The sequence below is a fragment of the Pseudopodoces humilis genome, chromosome 17, assembly GCF_049639895.1.
Source record: "Pseudopodoces humilis isolate 2021_Gansu_Grassland_sample_001 chromosome 17, ASM4963989v1, whole genome shotgun sequence".
Lineage (NCBI taxonomy): Eukaryota > Metazoa > Chordata > Aves > Passeriformes > Paridae > Pseudopodoces > Pseudopodoces humilis.
In genome coordinates this window covers 9,063,579-9,088,089 of record NC_142216.1, presented here as the reverse complement: position 1 = coordinate 9,088,089, position 24,511 = coordinate 9,063,579, and the positions used below count along the sequence as shown (strand labels likewise).

Genomic DNA, 24,511 nt, shown 5'->3' with positions numbered 1-24,511 from the left:
ATGTGCAATCATTTACATATTAAATAGATTTTAATAATTAATGTGGCACTAATAAACTTCTACAGGTATAACTGAAGGATTCTTTGCCATTTCATGACCTCTAAGAAGTTTCAGCTGAATGTCAGCAGTTACCTAAAGATTTAATGCAATAATTGTAATTTTGAAAACTGAACAATATCCAGGTTTGCAATATTCTCATTTGTGTTTTTTGCATCAAATTAAATCTAGGGTTATCAGAATGATGCAGAGCTGCTCTTGCAAACCAGTTCCTTCCCTTCCCTTCTGTAAACATGGAGCCAAGAAAAAAGATTTTTCCCATTAAACACTTATGAATGATGTGATATCAAAACCAAGATTATTTTCTTCCTTCTCTACGTTTAGCAAAGGATTTTCTGATCTGGCACATATTGGTTTTGCAAACCAAAGAGACATGCTGGAAAGGTGTTTGAGAATGTCACAGGAGGTTTGAAAAATCCTGATTGATTGATCTCAACAGCAATTCTTCAAATGCCTTCTCTAGTTCTCAGAACATGATCTGTTTGATTTGGAGTGCTCCCTCACAGGAGACAAACAGGCTTTCATTTTATTTTAATTTCTCTTCTCATTATGTGTTACAACAAAAGGATAACACCTGGTCTCTCTCATGTGCAGGGCTAACTGAAAAGGACCCAGTGCAGGGATGGATGTGTCACATCAGTAATTTTCTCAGGGGGCTGGTCTCAAGTGAATGAGAAAGCCAGAAAGTCCATTCCCCAGTACTAGGACTCACTGGGAAGCTCTACAACAGACACTGGCTTTGCCCACCACAGCTTAAAGTAGTCCTGGAATTCATGATTTTCTTCCACTGAGTCCAACAGCAAAGCCCCATTGATTTGCTGGGTCAGTCTTACTGGAACACAACACTAGGTCTTATTACAGGTTTCCTATGGCAACTAAAATGAGCTCAAAATCAGCTCCAGAAGTCTGACGTTACTTGCTTTCTTGAAACAGCAATGTAGACTATAAATTTTGGGTTTTAATTTAGCCATCAAAATGTCTTTGAAAAGCCATCCCCCTAATAGGAGTAAAATAAAAAAAAAACAACCCTACCAAATCAGCCATCTAGCTGTAGCTGAAAAATTAAATGTGGAAAATCAGAAGTCTTGAAAAAAAATGTTACTCTCATGCATGTTAAACTTGTCAAAAAAACCCTGAAGTATAAATGGAGAACAACCTCAGTATGAAATAAAAATGAGTCAGAGGAGTTACATTTCACAATGGACAATGGCTTGTCTTTCATGGCTTACAACACAATGATCTGATTATTGAATGACAGCAGAAAGATGCAGTTTTACTTATGAAAATTTTGCATCACAAATTAAAGGCAGGTTTCAGGATAAAAGACCAAATTAATTTAATGACTCCTCTCTTTAAATGGATCCTCTTTAAGCAGATATGTATTTGTATTAAACCAACCCACATCCCAAATCATATGCAAAGTGAAAAAAAGAATTGTTGATCTCTAGCTTTTCATAAACACATCATTCATTATTACACAGCATTAATTTCTGGAAATCACAAAGCAGAACACAGCATAAAACCATTATTATGAACAAGTGTCTAAAACAGGTTTTGATAAAAACCTGTAAATTATTTACATCAGCAATGAAGTGGGCTGACTGTTGAAAAAAATAAATTTTATGCTTAGAATAATCTCTTTGGCAGATGCTTATCTGTAACAATTATGTTGTTTATGAATGAGACAGATTACAAGCACACAGGCTTTCCTTCTAATTACGTATTTAATTATGCAGTCACATGAAGACTTATTTACGTGCTTTTTAAAATGCTCTAGAAGTTGTTTCAGAGAGTTTCTTTGAAATTAGAAAAACTGGTATCATACATCTCCTCAATTGCTCAGTGGGGAAATGTCCATTGTACCTAGATGTTTTGTGGAAAAGGGGATAGTAGAAGGGGGCTATTCCCTAAGCAGCACAGAAAGATAGGTATTAATTTTTAAAAATGCAGGATCATACCTTCTGGCCAAGAAACAGGCTTTTGGTGGACAGGACTGTGAAACCATCTGCAGGAGTTCCCTCTGTTGTACTGTCAGCACTGGCTGATTTGCTCACTTCTCCCTGCTTCTTCTTCCAAAAATAGAGTTAATTAGTTAACTCAAGGCTCTGAGAAAAACAGTTTAATGACACTACGATATATGACATGCACTAAATGCTTAGCAGGCAATAAAATGCCTTTACAAATAGTGGTGTTGGATTTTATCCTGCAGTCCAACCAAAGTGCCTGATAACAGCTGAAGGGATCAATAGGAAAAACGACCTCAGCGTCTGCAGATCTACTCACTCTTGCCCACAACAGCACCCAGCTGAGATGACAGTTGTCATAAATGTTGCAGGAAAACATATAAACAACCTCAAACTTTTAACAGATTTCTAATGGCTTGTGTGGACAGAGATTACAGATCTCTGTGTGTGGGCAGACATTTATTCTAAGCTAGAAACTGACTTGTCAGAGAATAAATTTTATCTGTGAAGGGAGGTGCTCCCAGATTTCACAGACTTATTTTTAGAAATTCTCCTTTGTAATGTGGCTGTCCTTAGAAGCAGTGTCAAATGAATATATCTACTTTCTATTTGCCTGCTTGCAGGAAATGGGCTGAACAATTTTCTTATTTAACATCATCACCCACTTTCATCTCCGGTGAAACTGCTGGAGGAGAGAGGAGTTCCCCTCAATCACCTTTTTTTTTTTTTCAACTTTATTACTGCAGTGAAATAACAGGTTTCAGGAATCAATTGATTTACTGAACGAAAAGGAGAATTGGGAACATTTTGAAAAGGAACTCAGTTCATGAAGGCTGTGGTTATAAACTCAATTGGTGCCTGGAATAATTTCACATTTTTGATAAAAATATTATTTACAATTTCGTATAAATATTTGGTGCCTCAGCAATATCTGTGTTGTAGCAAAAAAAGGACACCTGGAATACTAAGCAAGCCACTGTTCTCCTATTGTCCCTTTCCAAAGTATATAAACTAAGGCTGAGGCTGAACAACTAAAATTACTTTGATGCAAGGGTGCATTGTGCTCTTAGAAGCTGTAACCATGCCGTACTTTACACAAGTGTTTTGAAAATTAGATTTTCATGGGTCTTATTTCAATTCCCCAGGAGTTTACTGTTAGCCAAATACCAATATAGTAAGCAGACAATACAGTTTATTGTGTGGAAGAAAAACAGAAACCCACAACAGACTTCCTGCTTTTGTAATCAAGCAGGGGAAAAATATTCCAGATTTAGAGGAATTATTAGTGCACGGTTATTGGAAGCACTGCATCTGAAATGTCAACTAATAGGTATTCTGAGGGAGAAAACTAAATTCACCACCTCAAAAAACCATGAGTGAAACAATCACAAGAGTGACTAAGTAAACAGTAACAGGATAAATAAAGAAGCCTTGCTTGACCCAGAGGCAACTTTCACATTCCTTGTCCATTTCATGTGAAATTCCTGCACTTTTCTTTCTACTTGCCTTATTGCTTAACTGTTGTTTTGCAAAAGAAAAAAACATCCTTGGCTACACATTAGAAAGCTTCCCTACTCCTACAAACTGAGACCTGTAGCCCCTAGACTCTCCTGTCTCCTGGTACACCCTCTGCCCACCTCAGAACGTTTCCTACAAAGAACAGAGTATTTATGGCCCATCTGCCTGTGCTGCAGACCTGGGCCATTCCTGAGGGTGTTCAGGTTCCAGATGTACCAGGGAGAGGTCAGAGCTCTTCCTCCCCTGCTCACACAGTGACTGAAATCACCCTTGGTAACAACACAGTCAATGGAGAGCTGGCCCAGTGTGAAGCTCCCTGCAGCTACTGCTGGCAAGCTTGTTTGGGTTGAAAATAAACACATTACTCTACCTTGGATTTCCTTGCTCCTTTCTTGCCGCCTGTTTTCTTTGATACAGTTTTTTTCTGTGATGGAGACTTTGCCTTCTTTGCGGGGGGTGGAGTGATGATGGCTTCCAGTTTTCCTTTTGATCCCCGCTTTTTTGCCAACAGCTCTGGGTGAATATTGGGTAACACTCCACCACTGGCTATGGTGACCCCTTTCAATAGCTAATCAAAAATAAAAAAAGAAGTTGTACATGAAAAAACCTGGTATTTACTCACCGATAAATAGAAAATAGGAGTACTGCAAATTTTGTATTCTGCTTTGAGTTTCTCCACCATTATCCTTGAAGAAGAGATGAGAAATGCATGAAATGGAGCTGACCACATACTAGACTTTAACTACAAAGGGAACATGTGTTCTTCTTGCACATGTGCTTGTCATCTCTAGAGCTCCCTGGAGTTCTGTTTCTCTGAATCCATGCCATGAAGGCTGTTACCCAATGAGGAAAAACAAGACAGCCCCAAGCACACACCTGAGGGCTCAGCAAGGCAGCCTGTGAGAGAAAAATGGGACCCCAAAGTCCAGGGTGTGAGACTACAACCAGTGCCACAATGTGAAGAACCCAGTATATGTCCCAAGTGCTGAATTTTCCTGCAATTGTGTTCTTAAAAAGATTTTTCTTTTCCTTAGAGAAAGAAACTTCAAAATGGAGGGGAACATTTATACAAATCTCTATACCTGTAAGTCTTCAAAAAATTATGCAGTTGAAGATCAGTATTCAAAAGTGTGCAGTTCATTCAAGCCTTTAAAAGCAGAGGTGAAATATATCATGTTCTGTATTTAAAAACCACTTTAACTTATTTTTATACATCTAACTGGGACTAATTCACTATTCAGGAGGATACAGACAGTGACATCAAAGTCCCCCAGGTACTCCCACCTTCTGATTCGTGTTTACTGCTCCCCAACCTCATCTCAGCTGAGGTTCCAAGCTTACAAAGGGATAATGAATGGAAAGTATTACCAAATTTCAGACAAAGCCAGAAGGAGGGTGGTTTGGGATATTTTTTCCTGCTCCATCATGATACACAGATTTGGAAAAAGCATCTTTTCAGATAGGTTTTTCTAGCACCTCACACAAAGGTACATTAATCCCAGCCACTGCTTCTGGCTGACACCACAGCACTGTAATAATAATGCCAAATTTTTTTGTGGCCAGTTTAAAGGCATCTTTAAGTATGCAAAGGACACAGAGTTGCAAGAGTTTAGAGCTTTTCTGTGGTCACAATAAAAGACTTCATTGAGAACAGGATAGATCCCACTGAGTCCTCAGCTAAGGGGAAACTAAAAACAACAAAAAAACCAGCATCTGCAGCATTTTCTCTGTATCCTTGAAGAATTTATGACAATACCTCAGCCCAACAGAAAACAGTTGTAATAGTGTTAGCAAACATCATTTTACATCTCCACTGCATTTGAGGAGTGCTGAAATACATAATTAAGCTGAGTACTGTAGTTAGTTCCACAGCCAGCATGCTAGTGTTTCCTGGTGTGCTACTCAATAAGCACAGGTCTTGAGTTACAAGTCAGCTACATGGAAAGACAATTTAAGAACCCCTAAAGGAAATCCTGGCCTTCACATGGCAGAGGTTTTTCTTACCTGATTTAATTCTTCATCGTTTGCTACAGCCAACAGGATGTGTCTAGGAGTGACTCGACCCTTCTTGTTGTCCCTTGCTGCATTTCCAGCCAATTCCAGAATTTCCGCTGGGGAAAAAGTAAGCTCCTTTTAATTACAATATGGTCATTAAGAAAAGTCAATGTGTTATTTAGCATCCATGTAAAAAGGTATGGGAATTACATCATGTTACTCCTAACTGCAGTAGATATGCTCAATAGACATCTAACTCTAAAACTATCATTTTGTTTTTATATGTCTAATCACTGAATAACAGATGCACGCTTAAGTTCTGTGCTTTAAGCTGGAATTCTTCTTTTTATTCTTTTGAAGCAGTTTCCCTAGATTCTTCACTATTCAGTGCTCTTCTCAAAGCTACTGTGTGCTCATCTCTTAGGATCCCTCTCCTATCAGAGGACAAAGTATAGTAGATACACTAATTCTATAGGTCTTTTTCTCAAACCTGTCAAAATGTGAGTTCTGGCTTGCATCAATCCTACTTTTTTATTACTGGAAAAGACACTATTCTCCATGACTCATTTTTAGCTTAAGAGAACCATGCAAGCACACATCCAAGTTAGGACACTAAAAATACAAATTCTGCTGCTATACTCATTCAAAGATTTTTTTCTCTGAGAAGAAGTTCTTAAGCAGAGAAAGTAATTGATAAATCATGTTTGTTTGCTCCTCATAAATTATATCCTTAGAAGATATTTCCAGCGCTGACAAAGTATTTAACAGCTATGCATATAATGGCTTTTACTGAATTAGAAAAGATGGACTTGCTCCCCTTGCAAGGATCTTTGAAGAGAAAGGCTAGAGCATTATCTGCTAACTGATCTATCTCCAGCTCAACAAGCCTTAGGCAAGGATGTAATTAATTACAATAAACAACTGGGGAACAATTAAAAAAAATGACAACATGTTTATCAGACTTTGCAATTATGTGCTACTGCTATCTCCATTACACCTAACTTTTCATATCTCTCTCCACAATCTGTGTTTCACTATTGCATTTGGTAGATTTCCTTTTGCATATCTGATAATGTTTGGAGAAAAAGAGGGGAAAGAAAAAAAAAGGAAATGTCTTTTTTTACATCTATTATACACTAATATTAAAATGCAGTACTACAATAATATATGAGCTTGATTTCACATTTAAGAACTGCTTGCTTTAGAGTCAAAGAGAACTGAATTAAGGCATTAACCTGGAAACAAAAAAAGCCTAAAATCAAAGTTCATGTGACCACATGCTTTTACCATAGGACAAAGTAAATCTTCAGTAATACTATACAGCACAGCACAGGTTCTCATTAGACTGAATTTAACATGACTCCAATTATTTTTCATCCTAAGTCCCTTAACAAGTAAGCTATGATACTTACTGGAAAACTTTCAGCTGCTTCTGGATATTCTACAGTTAAAGTTCATTGAGGATTTTTGTGTGTTTTCACCATTTGTGTGTTCTTCAAAGCACACAACTTTATTATAGTATGAATATTAATATAGCAGAATATCAAGTCTAAACTCCCAAAGTAACTCAACATTTCATGCTGACAACAATTGCTTTAACTTATTTTTAAAGCAGGATTAGCAGGGTAAGGTCAACCTGCCCATGCTTTCCACACCTCCAAAGAAATAAATTAAGTTGGCATAATCCTTTCCACATACTTCTTGCACAGCCCGGCTCAGACATGTGAGGTTTAGCCGCCTGCAGCCTGTGGTGGCACAGCCCTGCATCACCTCCCAGCAGACACGGTGAAATCCTGGGTACACCCCAGGCATCCCCACTGACCTCAGCAAGGCTCTGTCACTGAGTAATGCCACCATCTCCACCTCCTCACACCAGGAATGCAACTGTTTGTATCTCAGACTTAATCCCAGCTGAAAAGCAAGGGAAGGCTTTGCTGCTTTTTGGTTTGCCTCTGCTCCCCCACCTCTGCTGCCTTCCGGCAGCAGGCCCTGCTGAACAGTCAGGCCGTGTTACTCTCTGTGACTGATCAGCACAGCTATGCAGACAGGTCATTCTGGAACTAAAGACTCTAAGAAAGTGTTATGCCTGTAAAGCACAGAGGAATGTTTTATTTGTTCCTCATAAAACGAAAATGTCTGCCTTGTACAGTGGAGAACTGTTCTTGTAAGCGCTAAGCCCTCTTCCTTGGACAGGAAACTCATTTTGAAATAGCAGTTTTCTAATGGTCCTTTAGGGAAGTTGAGGTACCCCACTTCCTCTTCAGGAAGAGAACGCTTTGCACTGGTGTTGAGGACCACAAAAGGAGCTTGGGGAGAGGGAGAGAGGAGGAGGCCATGGAGGGTGGAATTTCTCTTCTGGCCTTCTCAGCACTCCAACAATAATCAAGCATTGCTTGTACATGCAGGGAGACCCACAGCACCGAGAACTGCCAAACTCAGCTATGTACACAAGTCTGGTCAGAGGGGACTCTCCTATTTAAAAACAGAGGATTAGGAGGTATTCAAGCTGAAGCCAACATAGGCAACAGTTTTTTGATTTAGAACTGACAAGAGACAAACCTAATCCAAATCCAACAGATCAGAGCACTTAGATATACTGGAAATGAAGACTTTCTGGATGCAGACAGGATTCAGACTACTTGCCTGGATTTTTCTTGCAGACAGCACTACTTTCACATCTGTTTTGTGCAGCTTTAATTCTGAAGATTTAAAACCCATTTTTTAAAACATTTTTAAATTAGAAGAAAATCTAGATCTCTGTGTAAGGGAGCTGTTTAAATTTTCATAAGAGTAACTGTGTATTTACCTGGAAAAAGGAATAGGTGGGAAAAACAATTCAAAATTGAGACTGGACTTGAATTCTCAGACCAACCCATCTTTGGAAGTGTCATTCTACCAGGTTCAAAGGTTTGAGTCATTGAGGAGTTCTGTTTCATTAAAAGTAATCTTCCCACAGTAGGAAAAACCAGATATTCGAAAATCAACTCTAGCAACTAAGGGTCAAGAGAAAAAACTTTGCTTAGAATAGTTGAGGCAAAAGAAAGTGTTAAGAGCTTCCATGACATCAGGTTTCACTCAGCTTGTATTTATCCAGCCAAAGACAAAACAAAAATGTTTTACGAAAATGAGGCCTCACAAAAAGGATGGAAGTTGCATAATGTCTATTCCATTAGTTTCACATATTTACTCAAGGCATTTCCCCCCTAGAGAATAATTACATCACCACCACTCAGGCAGCAGGCAACTACAAGACTCACTTTACAGAACTAAAGAACATGAAAAATTCTATTTTAAAAAAAAAAAAATGATGAAAAGCTTGAAGTTTTTCAATGTTATATAGTTTGGAAGGTATCCTTCAACTACTACATACTGAAATCAGCTTAATATGAAGAGAAACTCATTTTTTGCACAAATTACTTTTTCTGTGCTTTTGAAAAATTTCAAACAAAAATGCAAAGCAACACATATTCTTTACGTACAGATATAAAACAAAACAGAAAAAGGCATGAGAGCTGTATAATTAAGAAAAGAAAATTAATTAGGAATGCAATGTCAGCATACGATATAGCCATATATGGAAAGCTGTTTAATAGCAAAAAAGGCATGGATGCCTTAGAAATCTGATTATACCATGAACATATCAATTTGATTTAAAATACATAGTTATAACTAATATTTTTCTTCTTTTCAGTCATTATTAAAGTAGAAGTGTTGAGTGGGAAATGCTGAAAGTTAAGAAATTTTCCTTAAAATTTATCTCCAAGGCAGTTCTCATTTAGGTCACTTGAAAAACTTGAAATAGTTAGAACTGGGATAGGGGTAGTGAAAACTGGTCTAAGCCTGTTCTTAGCACTTGGACCAAAACTGCTTTTCTTCAGCTGAGGTTTTTAAAAGTTCTGTTAAATATTTTTAAAGGAGAAAAACAGACCGGTTGTGCATTTTCATATTTAAGCTTGAGATAAGACCACAGGAAAAGCTGTTCTCAAGACATTTCCTATTCAAACACAACCAAAAAGTGTCAAAAGCCTCCACAGAAACCTCATCCTGAATGAAGTATTCAGAATTCAGATTTCAGTTTTCCTCATCCTGCTTTCTGAGACTCTAGTCATCTCTTAGACATCATAGTAAGTTCCCAATTTCACTACTTGCATTTCCCTGTTTCACAGGGGGCTGCTCTCTGCCCTCAGTATTGTTAACATTGGTATTTCACAACACTTGCAAATTCTGGAACAGAACACAACACATGGTTAAAATGAAACTAATTACTAATAAGCCAGAACAAAGCAGGCACAGTAGAAACTGCAGACCTGGATGCTACAAAAGCAAATGCATTTTACTCCCACTCCTGGGGAGTACTCTAGTTCATTTATTGCTCATTTTTCAAACAAAATATTACTGCTCATTACTGACTAAAACTCTTCTCAAGCCTAAATGACAAAGCCTTTAGCTTATCATGCATTCCAGGCTGTAATACTTTCTCAATGTAAATAGTCAATTCAACTGGTCTGACTTCATCCCAAAATGTTTTATTTTCTCTTTTTTTTTTTTTGGTTTACATCTCAAACTAAATCATAGCTGTTGCATTGAATCTCTTTGTCCACCTTGTCTTCAGGGAGATGAAATCATATCTTTGAAAATTAAACTCTTAACAACTAACAGGTGATGTGCTGACACAAGGCCAATTTCTGAACATGAAAATTCCAACAGGAACAAGTCAGGGGTTTCTAAAAAAATTGTGTAGCCACTCCTCAAAAGAAAATTGAAAACAATGTCCAGAAATAAAAAGAAAAATGAATGTTGATACAATTCCACTGAGAAAAATATGTATTTGCTACAAAGCCAAGTACATGACAAGGAATCTGCTTATTGTACTTCAAATTAATCATCTTTCTCATCAGCATTTTATTGACTTGAGATTCATTTTACATGATTCCGGAGGGTTTTAACCCAATCAATCCAAATCAAGCAAGGCTGTTAAGAGTTTCCTGCATTCTTCCCTCCATGTATTCCACCCAATCCCCCTGGAATCTACAGTTGCAAGTGTGAAGGTAGAATCATTTAACAACACTTTCCCTCTTATGCATTCTAATAAAAGAGTTCTCAGCCTTGGTCATGGAAATCTGATGCAGTGAAAATCAGTTCAAGAAACTTTACTGCTTTGAACAAGCCTTGATGAAACCTTAACTCTCAGCAGGGCAATCATTCTTTTAGGATGTGATAAAAACCCCAATCCTATCAGTCCTGAGTGTCTGAGCTGTATCAAAACTAGGCCCCTTAAAGGAAAAAACTGTTAACTTTGCTAAGTTATTTTAAGTTTTGTATTTCTGTGAGGTAGATGACACTACTGTTTACATAAAACAAAAATTCAGGCCACAAAAGCCACTTACACTTACAGCCTTCTGATCTGATTTACACGTCTCTTCAGCTTTTTTCTCTGCTTTAACACCATCCATTATTTTTTTGTAAGAGACACAATGTTATTTAACTTCCTTTTTTTCTTTTTTTTTTTTTTAAATTTCTTGTTTATTATTGACCTGTAAAAGATACGAGAGCTCAGTTTTCAGGGAAACCTGAATTTCAACTCAGATGTTATTTATTACAGTGGCCACACCCTGAGCACTAATTTAAAGAGACAGCATAGCTCTTCTTCACAAGAAACCTGATCTAACTCAAATCAGCCTTTATTCTTTTTCAGTGGAGCTTCCTCTACCTGGCAGTACACTTTGCTCTTCCTCTTAACAGCTTACATATGTTTTAAGAGTGCAGTCAAACATGATTAAAGTAACTGCTGCCAGACGTTACCTGATCAAGTGCAGCGTGTGGCACTTGGGGACATGGTTTAGTGCTGGACTTGGCAGTGCCAGGTTAACAGTTGGACTTGATGATCTTGGAGGGCTTTTCCAATCTAACTGATTCCATGTATGCTTTGGTCTGCCTGTTAAAGAATACAGGAGACTACTCATATCCTGAGACCTGATCCTGGCTTAGTCTTTAATTCTGCATTTCTAAACATTAAAGAAATCAACAGGACTCGCTGCAACTTCCTTGGAGCAAAGCTGACATCCAGCCTGACCTCCAGTCCTCAGCCAGTACCCAAGGGAAGGCGGGCTGGAGCATTAAAGGAACGAGCAAACTTAAAATGCTCCTTTTCCAGAACATTCCCTCTGATTCCAGCCATGTGCAGCTGAGTGGTTCCCCAAGTTAGAAATACTGTCTTTTTGTTTAGTTCCCCAGCATATTTTAATTCTATGGCTGTGTCTAATTTTCTGAAGCCATTCAGAAAGGTTTAGCATCATTTTTAGTATCTCTAACATCTTGCACTAACAAGGCTTGTTATACCACAGACATTTTTGCAATTTGGGAGAAAAGTACCTCCTGTTTGGTTTAGAAATATTGTATTTCATTATATATCCCCTAAATTTATTTTTCTCCAGTGAGTTTTATATTGAGGATGGAGCATTTCATCTGATGGTGCCAAAGAATCTGCATGGAATTTCATTTCTAAAGGTAATTCTGGGGAAAATATACTCTGGAAAAATACTGAAAACTAAAGACAAAGCATTATCTGAATGCATTCTAAATAATCCTGAAGGAAAAAAGGTGGAAAAAAAAATCATGCTTAGAATACTTGATGCAAGAACTTCTACAAGTTGAGAATATGTAAGGAAAGAAACTGCTTGGTAAGCACGCTGTAGAGTCAGGATGTCTTTCTGCTTCTACCCAGTTGAGCTACAACTGTCATTCCAAGAATGAAGGGAAAAGACTTAGGCTTTATAGATTCTTTCATTCTTCTCAACAAGGAGTTCCATTTAAGACAAAGGTATGGTAGGAAAAAACTGTAGCAAAATCAGCCACATTTTTGTTTTGCATTTCTCTTGCACTCCATTCTTCCAAATAAAGGCTGATACCAGTATTAAATTGAGCAGCAATATATAGACAAAGTCATTACTCTGTTGCAACTTTACCAAATAAACAAAAAAAACCCTTTACTTACTAGAATAAGAAATATTTCATGTTAGATCTCAAGATATTAAAATATAACTGAAACATAGCAAAAAACTTAACATTTTCAAGGGAGGAAATATTCATTGACAGCACCATAAAAACTGAACCAGCCCCATCCAGCATTTTGTACATTGTAGCATTATGACACATGTCACAATGTTGCATATTTACCCCTCTGAACTATGCTGACATAGTAGGATGCACTACAAGAAAACACTCTAGTTGGCTCTTATGGTTTGTCATCAAACCTGACCTGTGCAGCTTGGAGAATACTGGACTTTTACTAGGACTGTAATCAGGTCAGTAATTTTGTATTGAATAAGCTTTTGTAACTCAGATCCATGGAAGTTTGCAGGACTACACAGTATGACAGACACCCATGTTAGTGTTTACATGGCTGGGGCCAAGGAGGGGCTTGATGAGAGAATTATTTTCTAATGTTACTTCTAGGTAACAAGAACCTTTAGTGAATAAGTAAGAAAAGGAGATATTCACTGTGCAACTTGTTTAAATGTGAAGTATACTGAAATCTATGGACATGAGAAATCATAGAATGTGTACTCTTACTTTCTGATGAGGAGTCATACATACCTGATAAAAATAAGCTACTTTCAAAGTACAAAGTGGGTAAGTCATAACTCCAGATGAATCCAGAACAGAACTTTAAGTCCAGATAGAAGCATTTCAGAAGTTCAAATCTCAAACTGAACAAAAAAGTCCCAGATCTGAGCACATTATGGGCTAATTTCAGATTTACATGGAAGTTAAACCTCAGCAAAGGTCAGCAAAATTTAGCACCTTCTAAAGGATTAAAGTTGGTTCCATCTTCTGCACGCTGATGAACCAGTTTTTAAACTTTAGTAGGTTCTTTCTATTAGGTCATGTCTCTGTCATTCCCCTCCCGTTTCTGTTTCTAAATTTCTCTTTCCTGCGACTGCTTTTGATATTTTATACTTCTCCTTCCTGGATGCACAGGATTGCTTTCTGATTTAGCCAATTTATTAGCATGCCAGTTCACATGGTCTCCTTTCTATTATGTCACGTTCCTGGTTTTACTTTGAAATGGTTGAAATGCTTTGATTTCGTCTCAGACCATGTGCTAACATGAGGATCTTTAAAAAATCTCCTGGAGAGAAGTCAGGATTTCTCTAGTTTTGTGAAGTAATAACTGCCAAGAGGTAAAAAGAACACAAACCAAAAATCTCAAAGCATTCCATTTCAAGGGGCAGTTTCTGAATTATACTAAAAAAGATGAATGACCTCAAGTTCAGAAATCATACTGAGCACTAAAGGCTAAAAAATTATACTATAGTGTGAAAAACTTAGAGAAAGGAAAAAAAGCCCACCAGAATGAAACAGTAAGGGGTCTACAAGAAAGCTGGAAAGGGAAGGACTTGTAGCGACGGGACTACAAGGGGGAATTGCTTCAAACTGAAACAGGATAGATTTAGATTAGATATTAGGAAGAAATTCTTCCCTGTGGGTGTGCTGGGGCACTGGCACAGTTGCCCAGAGAAGCTGTGGCTGCCCCATCTCTAGAAATGGCTAAGATGCTTCAAGGCCACCAGACTGGATGTGGTTTGGAGCAGCCTGGTCTAATGGGAGCTACACATGTCCACTAATGGCAGATTAGAACAAGATGAAGTTCAAGGTCCCTTCCAACCCAAATCATTCTATGATAAAACCAGAACTAACTCTGGATAGAAAGGACTATCTGTGCTTTTTAGAGGCATCTATGTGCAGGAATGAAAGAAAACCCTGAGATAAAGGTTACTAGAATTACCTGCCTAGCCTTCAGAGGAGACAGAAAAACCACAGCAAAACCGCCTAAAACTAGTTAAACTGACTACAAATAGTTAAAAGGATAAAGAAGGAAAGTACTTTTTCCTTTAGCTATCCTTTCCTCCTACCTTAAATTTTTCCTAAAGTATGTTACCTTTCCTTGGTTTTTTTTTCTTGTTGCTGGTAATGTCCTCAGACAGGTTCCCAAAATGCACAGCAGTTAAAGAAACACCTTTATTTCCCCAGCTTAATCTTAACTGCCTGAACTATCACTGCCTCAGCCAACACTTTAAATCAGTTAACCAGTAACATATGCTGCTCATTAGCAGAGACTTAAGCTCACCTGTACTGCTCTGTTTCTTTAAAGGACAGCATTCAAAGCACCCTTCACACTAAGAAGCCTTTTATTTTAGTTGTTATTGCTGTAAGCAGGAACCTAGCTGAAGGAAATGTTAATTTTTTAAGGCCATCTATGAAGTTTAAAAGTGTTCTTTTAAAGAAAAGGCCTAAATAAAGAAAATTGAATGTCAACAAGTGAAGGGGGAAAAAATACATATTTGCTGGTATGAATAGCTTACAGAAAACAAGCACTCTATTAATTATTTAGTAATATTACCAATCTTTGTCTTTAGTGGAAGAAGAAACTTTATAGGAAGAAATCTTCTGTCCTCCAACGTCAAGAGCCATTATAAAATGTATCTAAAATTGTGGTAAGGTCAGCTTGCTTCAGTTTTAATACTCCCAGAAAAGTCAATACTTTATATTTGTGCTTGAGTCAAAGAAAAACCTGTACCTTTAAGAGGCTCAGCACACCAATACAGCTTAAAATCTCCTGTCCATTGAAACGCTTGAACCTATGTAAAGAACACTGACACAAGCAGATGCATGGGAAAAAGAAACACTGCTGAAAACATTGAAAAACATGGAGAAACACTCCAATTTAAACTTTTCCTTAGCCATGCTACAAGAATCTGGCTCCAAACACTCATCTATCTGGCACTTGTGGTTTTTGCTAGATCCCTACACCAGAGGTATATACTCAGATGTCAACCTGGCTTCTGAAAGTGACTGAACCTTCTTATCCATTTGTTTTTTTATTTTAAGCAAACCATTATTGCAAAAAGCCCATATGCCATTACAATTGGGAATTTCTGTCAAAAGACTGCTTTTGTAATGTTGTTTGGGGGGGGGGGGTAAACTTGCAATGTCTTAAGTTTTGTTTGAGAACAAAACAGCTACATAAAGATCTTTACTTGCATGTCTCGTTGTTTATATCATTGGGAAAAGCATTTTCTTCCTTTGAAGCTTCTTTCTAAATGGAGGAGAAATAATACTTTTGTCCTGCGAGAAGGTGAGGATAAGATGGTTATTTAAGGTATTCTCATTTTGATGTGATGAAGGGAACAGAGCAAGAACTACAACTGTAAGCAAATAAGCTTCACAGATCCAGGGCGGATGAACGGTGTGCATGTACACACAGATTCAAACAAATTGCCAACAGCACGTGTAGTCTGAAAAGAAATCTGTAAATTAAACAAAAATATTTAAACAAGGCTGTAAGCAGTCCCAGCCCTGTGTAAAAACAGAGAAGCTCTCTATTTAAAATTAACGTATATGTTTAGCAGACAATTATAACCCAAAGTCATCAGGCACAAAATCAAAGCAAGGAGGACTGCAACAATGCAGTCCACACACACTGAAGGCACTGGGAAAACCTGACTGTCGGTCTGAAAGGAGTGTGCTTACAAGAGGTGAAAGCAGATTCTGTGCTGGACTCAACAAAAGTCATCAAGGCAAGGCTCCGGGGCAGGGGTGAGGGTACCTTGATTTTGGCTTAGATGTGTGATCAGCGTAACATGCACTTCAACTGTAACTTTTCCAGTTTGTTTATGTTTTTTTCTGTGCAAATTCAGTTTGTGTTTAACTTTTACTGCTACTATTTCACATAATTCAGCACAACCTACCAGTTAGATATTCCAGTACCGCAGCCATGTACACAGGAGCACCAACACCAATTCTGTACTTTGGGTGGCCCTTCTTAATGTACCGGAGCATTCTTCCAACAGGGAATATGACCCCAGCCTTTGCGGAGCGGGAAGTCTTGGTCGACTTCTTCTTTCCTCCCCTGCTGGACATCTTGTCTCTATCAGGTCTGAAACAGCACTCTGTATTTAGGAAGAAAAAAAAATAAAAGGAACAAAAGATAAAAGGCCATTAATAAGGACTGATACTGTAAGAGCACATGCTGAATTCCAAGGCAAATCAGCATTTTGGGTAGGCAATGCATTAGACTGTCTAAAACATACAGACAAGTTCCCTTTTTAGAGTATACACAAGAAGAACCTAAAATAATTTCCTACAGAATTTTTACTTCCCATTGTAATCTGGCATAATTTGATACATAAAATATGTGAGTTATTTCCTAAAAATCTACTTTCCTGAAATTCTTAACAGATTAAATCCAGTACCATTAATGGAGCAAAGAGTGATAAGTACCAGATTTAAAATAGAACTTCTGCATTGAAGCAGAAGATGCTTTCTATGAGAAGACTCACACAGCCCCCTGATCTCCATGAAAACCTTTTGATAGGGCATTTGAACAGCTGTAGTAGGGCAATTATGTTCATGCATAATTACGTTCCAAACTAGGAGAAACTGTATGCACTAAAGCTTTCTGAAAAAGTGTATTCACCTCCTTTAAAAACCTCTATTTTCCAGATGTGTGAGAATTGACAGAACAACGGTGTGGATGGCAAAATACATCTCCTGTACAGTAAATGTTCTATTTTTAGAAAGATCTGAAATGACTCCCTTTAGATTTGAATCTACCAAAACTGAGCCATCTCCACATAGAAAACCATATCCCTTCAACATTCCCTCCAGGAATCTGATGATCTCCTATCTGCCACCTTTCCCTAACAGCACAGTGATCTGAACACCCAGAACATATCTGACAACTGTATCTCAGTTTATCTTGCTGAGGGAACCTACTGCTGATACAGCTGTCAAACATTTTCTGTCCTCTCTTTGATTTCTGCTCAGGCTGTAAATAGAAACTGAGAAATCCAGAGGTGGAGGGTTCACAGGCTCTCAAGCTGTCTTTGAAGGTTTAGGCATCTCACTGGGTTTTGAAATTATCTCAGAGGAAAGGAGACAGTGCTCATCTCCCCATCTCTCCCCTCTCTCGCGTCTGAGCTCTAGGGAAACCAGCGGAATGCATCAGTGATACACACAATGTGCATCCCACTTCCCTTGCTGCACAAATCCTACCTAAAACACATGCAAATTCACTGATGTGTTTATACACTCCACAATGAAACCACCTTTAATTCTGCTTTCCCATCACACCATTTCTCTACTTCCCCTATTTTTCTCACTTGTTCATTCTGAATTCTCTCCTTACCCCTATGAACCTAACTGTATTTCCCACCTGCCTGAATCCACAACGGACCTATCTCAGAATTAGGCAAAACAGGTTAATCAACCTCACTGCTAGGTTTTGCAATTTCTGCTCTGTGCTGACACATCCTGCAGTCCTTCAATTCTCAGTGAGTCAGTAAGATTCAGGCTACATAACTGCCAAAAAAAACCAGTCAGGATAGCTAAAGGAACACAAGTATCTTTTCCTTTCCACTTCCACATTCCCTTTATCAGAATCTACACCTGCATGGCACATTAAGTAAATTAAATGCAATGGGTTTACGGTTTTTTAAAGCTAAACAAAATAATCCCATCTTCAGAGATCAGATGGAAGTCAAACCACATTTAGGAAACTCATGTCCACAAACTGATAGGAATCTTTGGGAAGATGAAGCCATCCAAAGGGCTCCTTCTCCTTTCATCTGCTGTGGACTCAGTTCTGCAACAACCATTATTCTGCGAAGAAGAGGACAAAAGCCAATTTTCTTGCCTTGAGAAATGACCCAAATGCAGCTCACCAGTGATTTTAAAAACATCCATTTAATTGTATTTCTCATCTAGTTACCTCTGTGTTAGCAGGAAGGTTGGATGGGGATTTGACTTGTCTACAGACCTTCTGCCAGGAATTATTTTTCATATTTCATAATCCATTTTTATGTACTAGGGATGTTTAACCTCAAATGTTAAGAGGTTCATTGAATCAAACACCATGGAAAGGGATATATGAAATATCTGTGCTGCCCCGCAATATATTTGGTTTGTAACTGAGAGGTCAATGATGATAACCATAATTTTTCTAGGGAAAGCCTGCAAGCCTTAAGCAGTAAACTTTTATTAATAATTTAGTGAGTTTATGTGATATCAGAACAGCTGGAAGAGAATATGGAAATCCTTACTTCCTAATGTTTCCTTTCTTTGGGAGAGTGTAATCTTAGCTATCAGCTGCTTTAACATTTGCACCAAAGCATTAGCAAAGAAGGGAGTAGTACAGAATAACACCAACCCATATATAAAATGGTGGGGTTTTTTTCCTTTCATAAGCTTATTTAATCACCTCTGCAAATTCTACAGGTAATTTCTCTCTTTATTTTATGTACTTGGTCACATTACACACATTAATATTTATGATACCCTGGACCTATCTTGACAATTCACCTGATCCCCTTATATATGGAACATTAAAGACCTTTCTAGCTGTAAGTTTATTTCCGAGGAGAAACTTGGCCTGAAACTGAAAGGTGCTGGTGCACTGGGCTCCATAATGAAAAAACCAAGAACTTCTGAAACTTTTAGTATTAAAGGTGAAATGTGATACAGACCTCCCTATTGCAAGGATTCCATGCTATGTGGGATCACTGGATGTTCCGATTGTTTCGATGTTGGGGGTGGAGGGAGGAAAAGTTCAATTAAGTTTCAAGTACCACTTTTACTGTTACTAATCATGTAATTTGGAAGGTGAGAGCCCGGCATGGAAACCTTTTTCAGAGCTTAATTGTGAATTCAGGATCATTACTTTGCAGAACCTGTTTGTCCTGCCTTTGAGCTGCAGGATGGCCCGCAAATGTCTCTTCCCTATTTCTAGTTCTCCACCAAAAAAGAGAAGGGAAAGATATTTCACTTGCAAAAGACACAAGAAAATGTATTGAGGTGAAATGTAAAGAGCATGGCGACAGATCAAAAACCAAAGAAAGCCGTGTGCCTTATGTGTTCCAAAATGGTTTATCCTTGTAACACCAGAAACTCTGGAATGCTGCCAACACTAATGAAGTAGAGCAGTTTGCTGAGTCACTGGGAGCCCGCAGATCAGAAAGGCAACCGAAGGCAACCTTATCACACGCATCATTGTTCCGACAAGATTTGAGCAGTATAATAAAAGTAAATATATTTTAAAATAAATCACAGTCAATGGACCAGTACTTTCCTTCCTTTCTTCTGTCCTGCCTTTGCAATGGCATTATTGAGAACTTTACCAAATATATTGTAAAGTCTTCAAAGATTCAAAGCCAATGACAATAAAATTATTTCAATGTGAGAGTTCACAAAATTATCACTGTGATAATCAGGGGATATCACTGAGGATTCAAATACCTAAGTTCACCTTTGACTTCAAATCAAATTTAACACTGTATTTTTCAGTGGCTCTGCTGTGCTTGGACAGATTGCCCTAGATACAGAATTTAGCACCTGATTCACAGCCTTTTGAAACCCTCTAAAGACTGTGGCAAGATTCACACTATCTTCTAAGATCTCCAAATGTATAAACAAGATTTGATTTTTTGATTTTGGTGTATTAATTAGGTCACAGCAAAGATTCAAGCTACTAGACTCCTCTACTGTCACATCTTTGGGAGCCAGAAATACATTTCCTAAGAAACAACCTTAAGGTGTAGCAATGAAATCAGCATAATTAACATTCTTCTCTTTGAAATTGGCTGGAGTAACTCTGTTTGGACATATTTTTCTGTATAACGACAGATACTCTGCTGAACCACACCTTTAAATACCACCTTCCTTAAATGCACACAAGCATCTGTTTTTCTGAAAGGTTTAACATCACGTAATCCTTAAAGTACAGCCTGAACATCCTGGTAAAGCAATACCCAAATTCCAAATGCCAGCACTTCATTAGTTCATTTGATTTGACACTTTGATCAAACTGCAGTCTGCTATTAACAGTTTTCAGGTACTGTTTCTTAATGACTAAACAAATTACTATGAATCTTACTGCTGTCAGACAGAGACTGTTCTGATCATGGGCTTACAATGGTGTATTAACTGCACTCAGCAAAGAGATGATTCAATTTAGATCTACATCATCATATCAGTAAGTAGTGGAATCCAGGAGATCATTACTACAATAGGAAAAATATTAAGATGTAGTAATTATTTTTCTTTTATTTCAGTACAAAGACTAAGCTGGAAAGTTCATTTTGGTTTCACAAGAGATTAACAGCAATTCTATTTTATTTCCATTGTTTCGAAAGATTAACAGTGTAAGTGCTGCTATTCTCTCTTAAATCTTTTTATGTCCCATAATAATAGCCACTTGCTGAACTCTTGCTGAAAAGGTGCATTTAACTTTGCTGTGACAATGAACTTGCTCTGTTCTTAGTTAATCAGCAGCTACTCTGGCATATTTATAAAATGGTATAGAATGGTCTCTAATAATACTTGCCTGGCACAACAGTGTCTCTGCCAGGGACTGTGGTTTCTAGGTACAACAGCACTAAAAAGAGCAAATCACTCTTGTCATCACAATCACAGTTATCATTTGATCTGATGTGATTTCAAACTTTAGCTCAAACTTATCAAAGCAGTAACTCTTTGAGGTCTGAAACAGACAGAATAGTGAAACCAATTGTAAAACAGCTGTTCCAAATCTCTATTAACTTCTTATCTGAGGTGGTAGCACCATACATTTATTTTAATTTAGAAAAACAAGAGAACACTCCCCATCTAGGAATGAACAATAGGTGTACTTTCTGTTGAAGATTAAGACAATTAAAATTCCTACAGCAGTAACGTAGAGGATGGGAAAAAGAGAAATAACGTTTTCACAAAAATCTGTGTGCTAAACAAAATACTGTTGCACAATTGTATTCAACTGGCAGAAGCCCCTCCCTCCCACAGTGGGTCTGAAACACCAAAACAAATACCCCTTAATGTGCAAACCTCCACTAAGAACAGTGCTGGGAGTGTAACAAGAGTTTCTGCTGGGCATCCTGCCACCAATAGTCAGGAAAACGTAAATACAATTGTCTTCCCTGACCACTGCTGGGAGAACTGGCCTGAAATAACTATTTATACATTATTGGTTTTTGTATACTAGAGATAGAAAACTTAAAAATTTATAGAAGGCCTTAAGTTACTGGACCATTTGTGAACTCAATGCAGAAAAACTGTTTTAAATAACATTTTAAAAACAACTTTGTCCCTTGACATTTTTGTAAGAAAATAAAAACATAATAAAGAATTCACATGGATGCTTCCAAGGCAAAATTCAGATGCGGAACAAAATTTAAAATAGATATTATACTGCTGAGAGAAGGGATTGCAAGAACTTGACCCATCAATGAGGTCATGAATGGTGTGATTCTTGCATTATTCCGGAACAAGGACCATGAGCTGAATTCTGACCATCCTGCCTTTAGAATGGGTCTGAATAAGGAACTATAGCTTCTTTATGTGTTCACAGCATCTTTCCCTACCAAGCAAGTAAGCCAGCCCTGCAGTCTTTCCACAAGCGCTGCATTTTTCTTTTCCAATTTTACCTCTTGAGATGACAAAACCTAATGCTCAGCAGTACCCACAGGGCCAACATTTCTTCTCCCAATGGAGCATCTATCTGGAGGCTCTTTTCTGCTCCTTTTCTGTGGCATCAGTTCCAGATCCCTGCTCCTTTATCCCTACTTTATAATCATGCTGGGGCAGGACTACCTTTTCTGTGGAACAGACAGCAGGCCTTGATGCTAGCTGACAGAGTTGCACAAAACTATTTCTGCACTTCTCTGACAGTAAAGGTTCATGACAATTCTTCCAGAGTGTGATTACATCACCTATCTTATCAAGAGAATATCTTTTATCAAAGCTCATTGCCATGTATTGGTAGAACTAGGCAGCTCCTAAGAACAAATTTAAATACACCGATTTCTTTTAAGACTAAGCTTGCAGTGGTGGACTTCTCTTTTTGCTCATGCTGATCTACAAAATAAGCAGTGCTTAAGCACTTTACTGCGTTTACTGTCATTAAGCCAAATTCTAGTCTTGTCACTAGTTTTTAGATCAGTTATGGCTTAATCTACAGTCAACATTTGGCTTTACTGGCAGTCAGAAGGGTATACAGCACACACAGCAAAGTTACCCTTTAGAAACCCAGAAGGCCTAGATTTCAGTGCAAAAGGTTACGAAACATAATGCAGCAAAATAACCTGCAACCATTACTAAGTAAACAATGTAATTCCTTTCTTTCACAACACTTAAAAAAAAATAGCCCCAAACTCCCAAACACTGGGTAGTTTTCTAGGGACTACTTGATGCAAAATCTTTCATACTCAACTGCATTAAAATAATGTTCAAAGCAACTGTAATTGTCTTGTTCCAACATAAGTCTTTCAACTCTGAGCTGTCCCTGAGAACACAGGTACTGTTTTTATTAACTGCACTATTGTTCCTCCACTCATTTATTTCTTTTACTCTTGAGAATGGGGGAGGCAGTGGATCTTCCAAGTTCTCTACAGACCTGTTGCTAAGTGACAGCCACACACAGTCCTGGGGAAAAAATGGTTGTTCACTTGCATGGTCAAGAGATAAATAACAAGTCTCATCCAAGTGTATTTCAACAACAAGTCTCCTCCCATCTCCACAAATGAAACAACCTCAGCTTTATACCACCCTGCTTGCACAGGAGCTAGTGCAGTTCCAACCGCTGGCTTCAGACACAATTTCATGGGCCTTCTACAACTTACTTTTAAAGATTACAGAAGAAACAAAAGGATTTTAGGGAGACGCAAGTCACAAATCAGTCTGCTGCCCTCAAAGTCTCCTACACGCACAAACACGTCAGCCTCGAGTCTCGCTGCCAGCGCTCCCGTGCTGGAGCCGGTGCGGAGCCTCAGGAACCTGCATTCACCTGCGCCCTGCAGTACTCGCAGTCCCCTTGGAGGAACACCCACACCCAGACAGTCCGTATGGGCTGCTCAAATCCTGCAGGCAGACATATTGCAGCCTCTACAAGAAGTGACAGTCCTAAAACAACAAGGAGCCCCGTTTCCAGACAAACATTTATTTTTACTACTCTCGGAAAGCTCTGCATACATTACTTGGCTTTTTTTAATTAAGTCATTCACACGAGGAAGGTAACTTTTACACCACGGGTTCTTCATCCCGAAGTGAAACACAGAAAACGCGTCCTGCTGGTTTTTTTTTTGCCTTGTGCTTTTCGCAGTCTCCCTCGATTATCCTCCCCTGCTCGACGACCCGCAGTGGGAACGACTGCCCGAGCCCGTTCGTGCGCGGACAGCGGGGACGTGGGGGACCGCGGCTCCACAGCCCCGGCCGCTCCTGCACCCCCGCCGGGCTCCTTCCAACCCCACACCGTCATTCCATAGCGGATTCCATGGAAATACAGCCCCGCTGCCACCATTTCGCGGGGCGCGGATGGATCTCCCGGCTTTACCCGAGGCACAGCAAGAAGGAGCTGAACCGAGCCTTGGCTTCCCTTACGGGAGGGGACCGGCACCCCTCCGTCCCACGGCTCGCCCGGCCGGCCCGGCCCCCCCCACCGCCGCCGGGTGTCACCGCGCCGCGACAGAGCCCCCCGCGCCCCCTCCTTCTCGCACGGCGGGCGGACCGCGGCGGGCGGGCCATGGCGGCGACTTACGGCGCGGGAAAGATGTCTCCGGTCGGCCGGCGGCGGCCCCGCTCCCGTCCCCGCTGCCGCTCCTGCCGCTCCGCTCCGCCCGCGGGGCCACCGGGATCGGCTGGACGGGCTGTTGGAGCTCCCACAATGCCCCGCGCGGCCGCGCGTCACATCCACCGCCCGCCCCTCACGGCGGGGCCGCCTCACGGTCCCGCACGAAGCATCGCAGTCACTCACGATCGCCGCATGGTTGCCCCACGATGCACTCACAATCCACTCACGGATCCCCTCACGATCCCTTCACGGCTGGGCCAGCGGTGCCGCGATCCCGGAGGTTCCCAGGGGCTCTCTTGCCTCTCCTCCCGCCCGCACGGCCCGCAGGCGGCAGCTGGCCCGGCCCGGCTGTTGAAAA

The 24,511-nt window shown here is 39.4% G+C and overlaps 1 protein-coding gene across 5 annotated transcripts in view; it reads right to left on the bottom strand.

Annotated features, from left to right (window-relative positions):
* Window positions 1-24,233, bottom strand: part of MACROH2A1 (macroH2A.1 histone) — a 41,041-nt gene extending 16,808 nt beyond the window's left edge. For 3 of the 5 annotated variants that reach the window (XM_005523515.3, XM_088063676.1, XM_088063675.1), the window contains exons 1-5: window positions 24,121-24,233; window positions 16,286-16,486; window positions 5,544-5,650; window positions 3,910-4,107; window positions 2,016-2,126 (exon numbers count right to left, since the gene is read on the bottom strand). In XM_005523515.3, coding sequence (XP_005523572.1) covers window positions 2,016-2,126; window positions 3,910-4,107; window positions 5,544-5,650; window positions 16,286-16,457 — 588 coding nt within the window. In that variant the 5' untranslated portion in view covers window positions 16,458-16,486; window positions 24,121-24,233. The remainder of the gene's footprint in view (window positions 1-2,015; window positions 2,127-3,909; window positions 4,108-5,543; window positions 5,651-16,285; window positions 16,487-24,120) is intronic. The other 2 variants (XM_005523516.3, XM_005523518.3) reach the window with 1 other exon arrangement.
* Window positions 24,234-24,511: the final 278 nt, after the last annotated feature.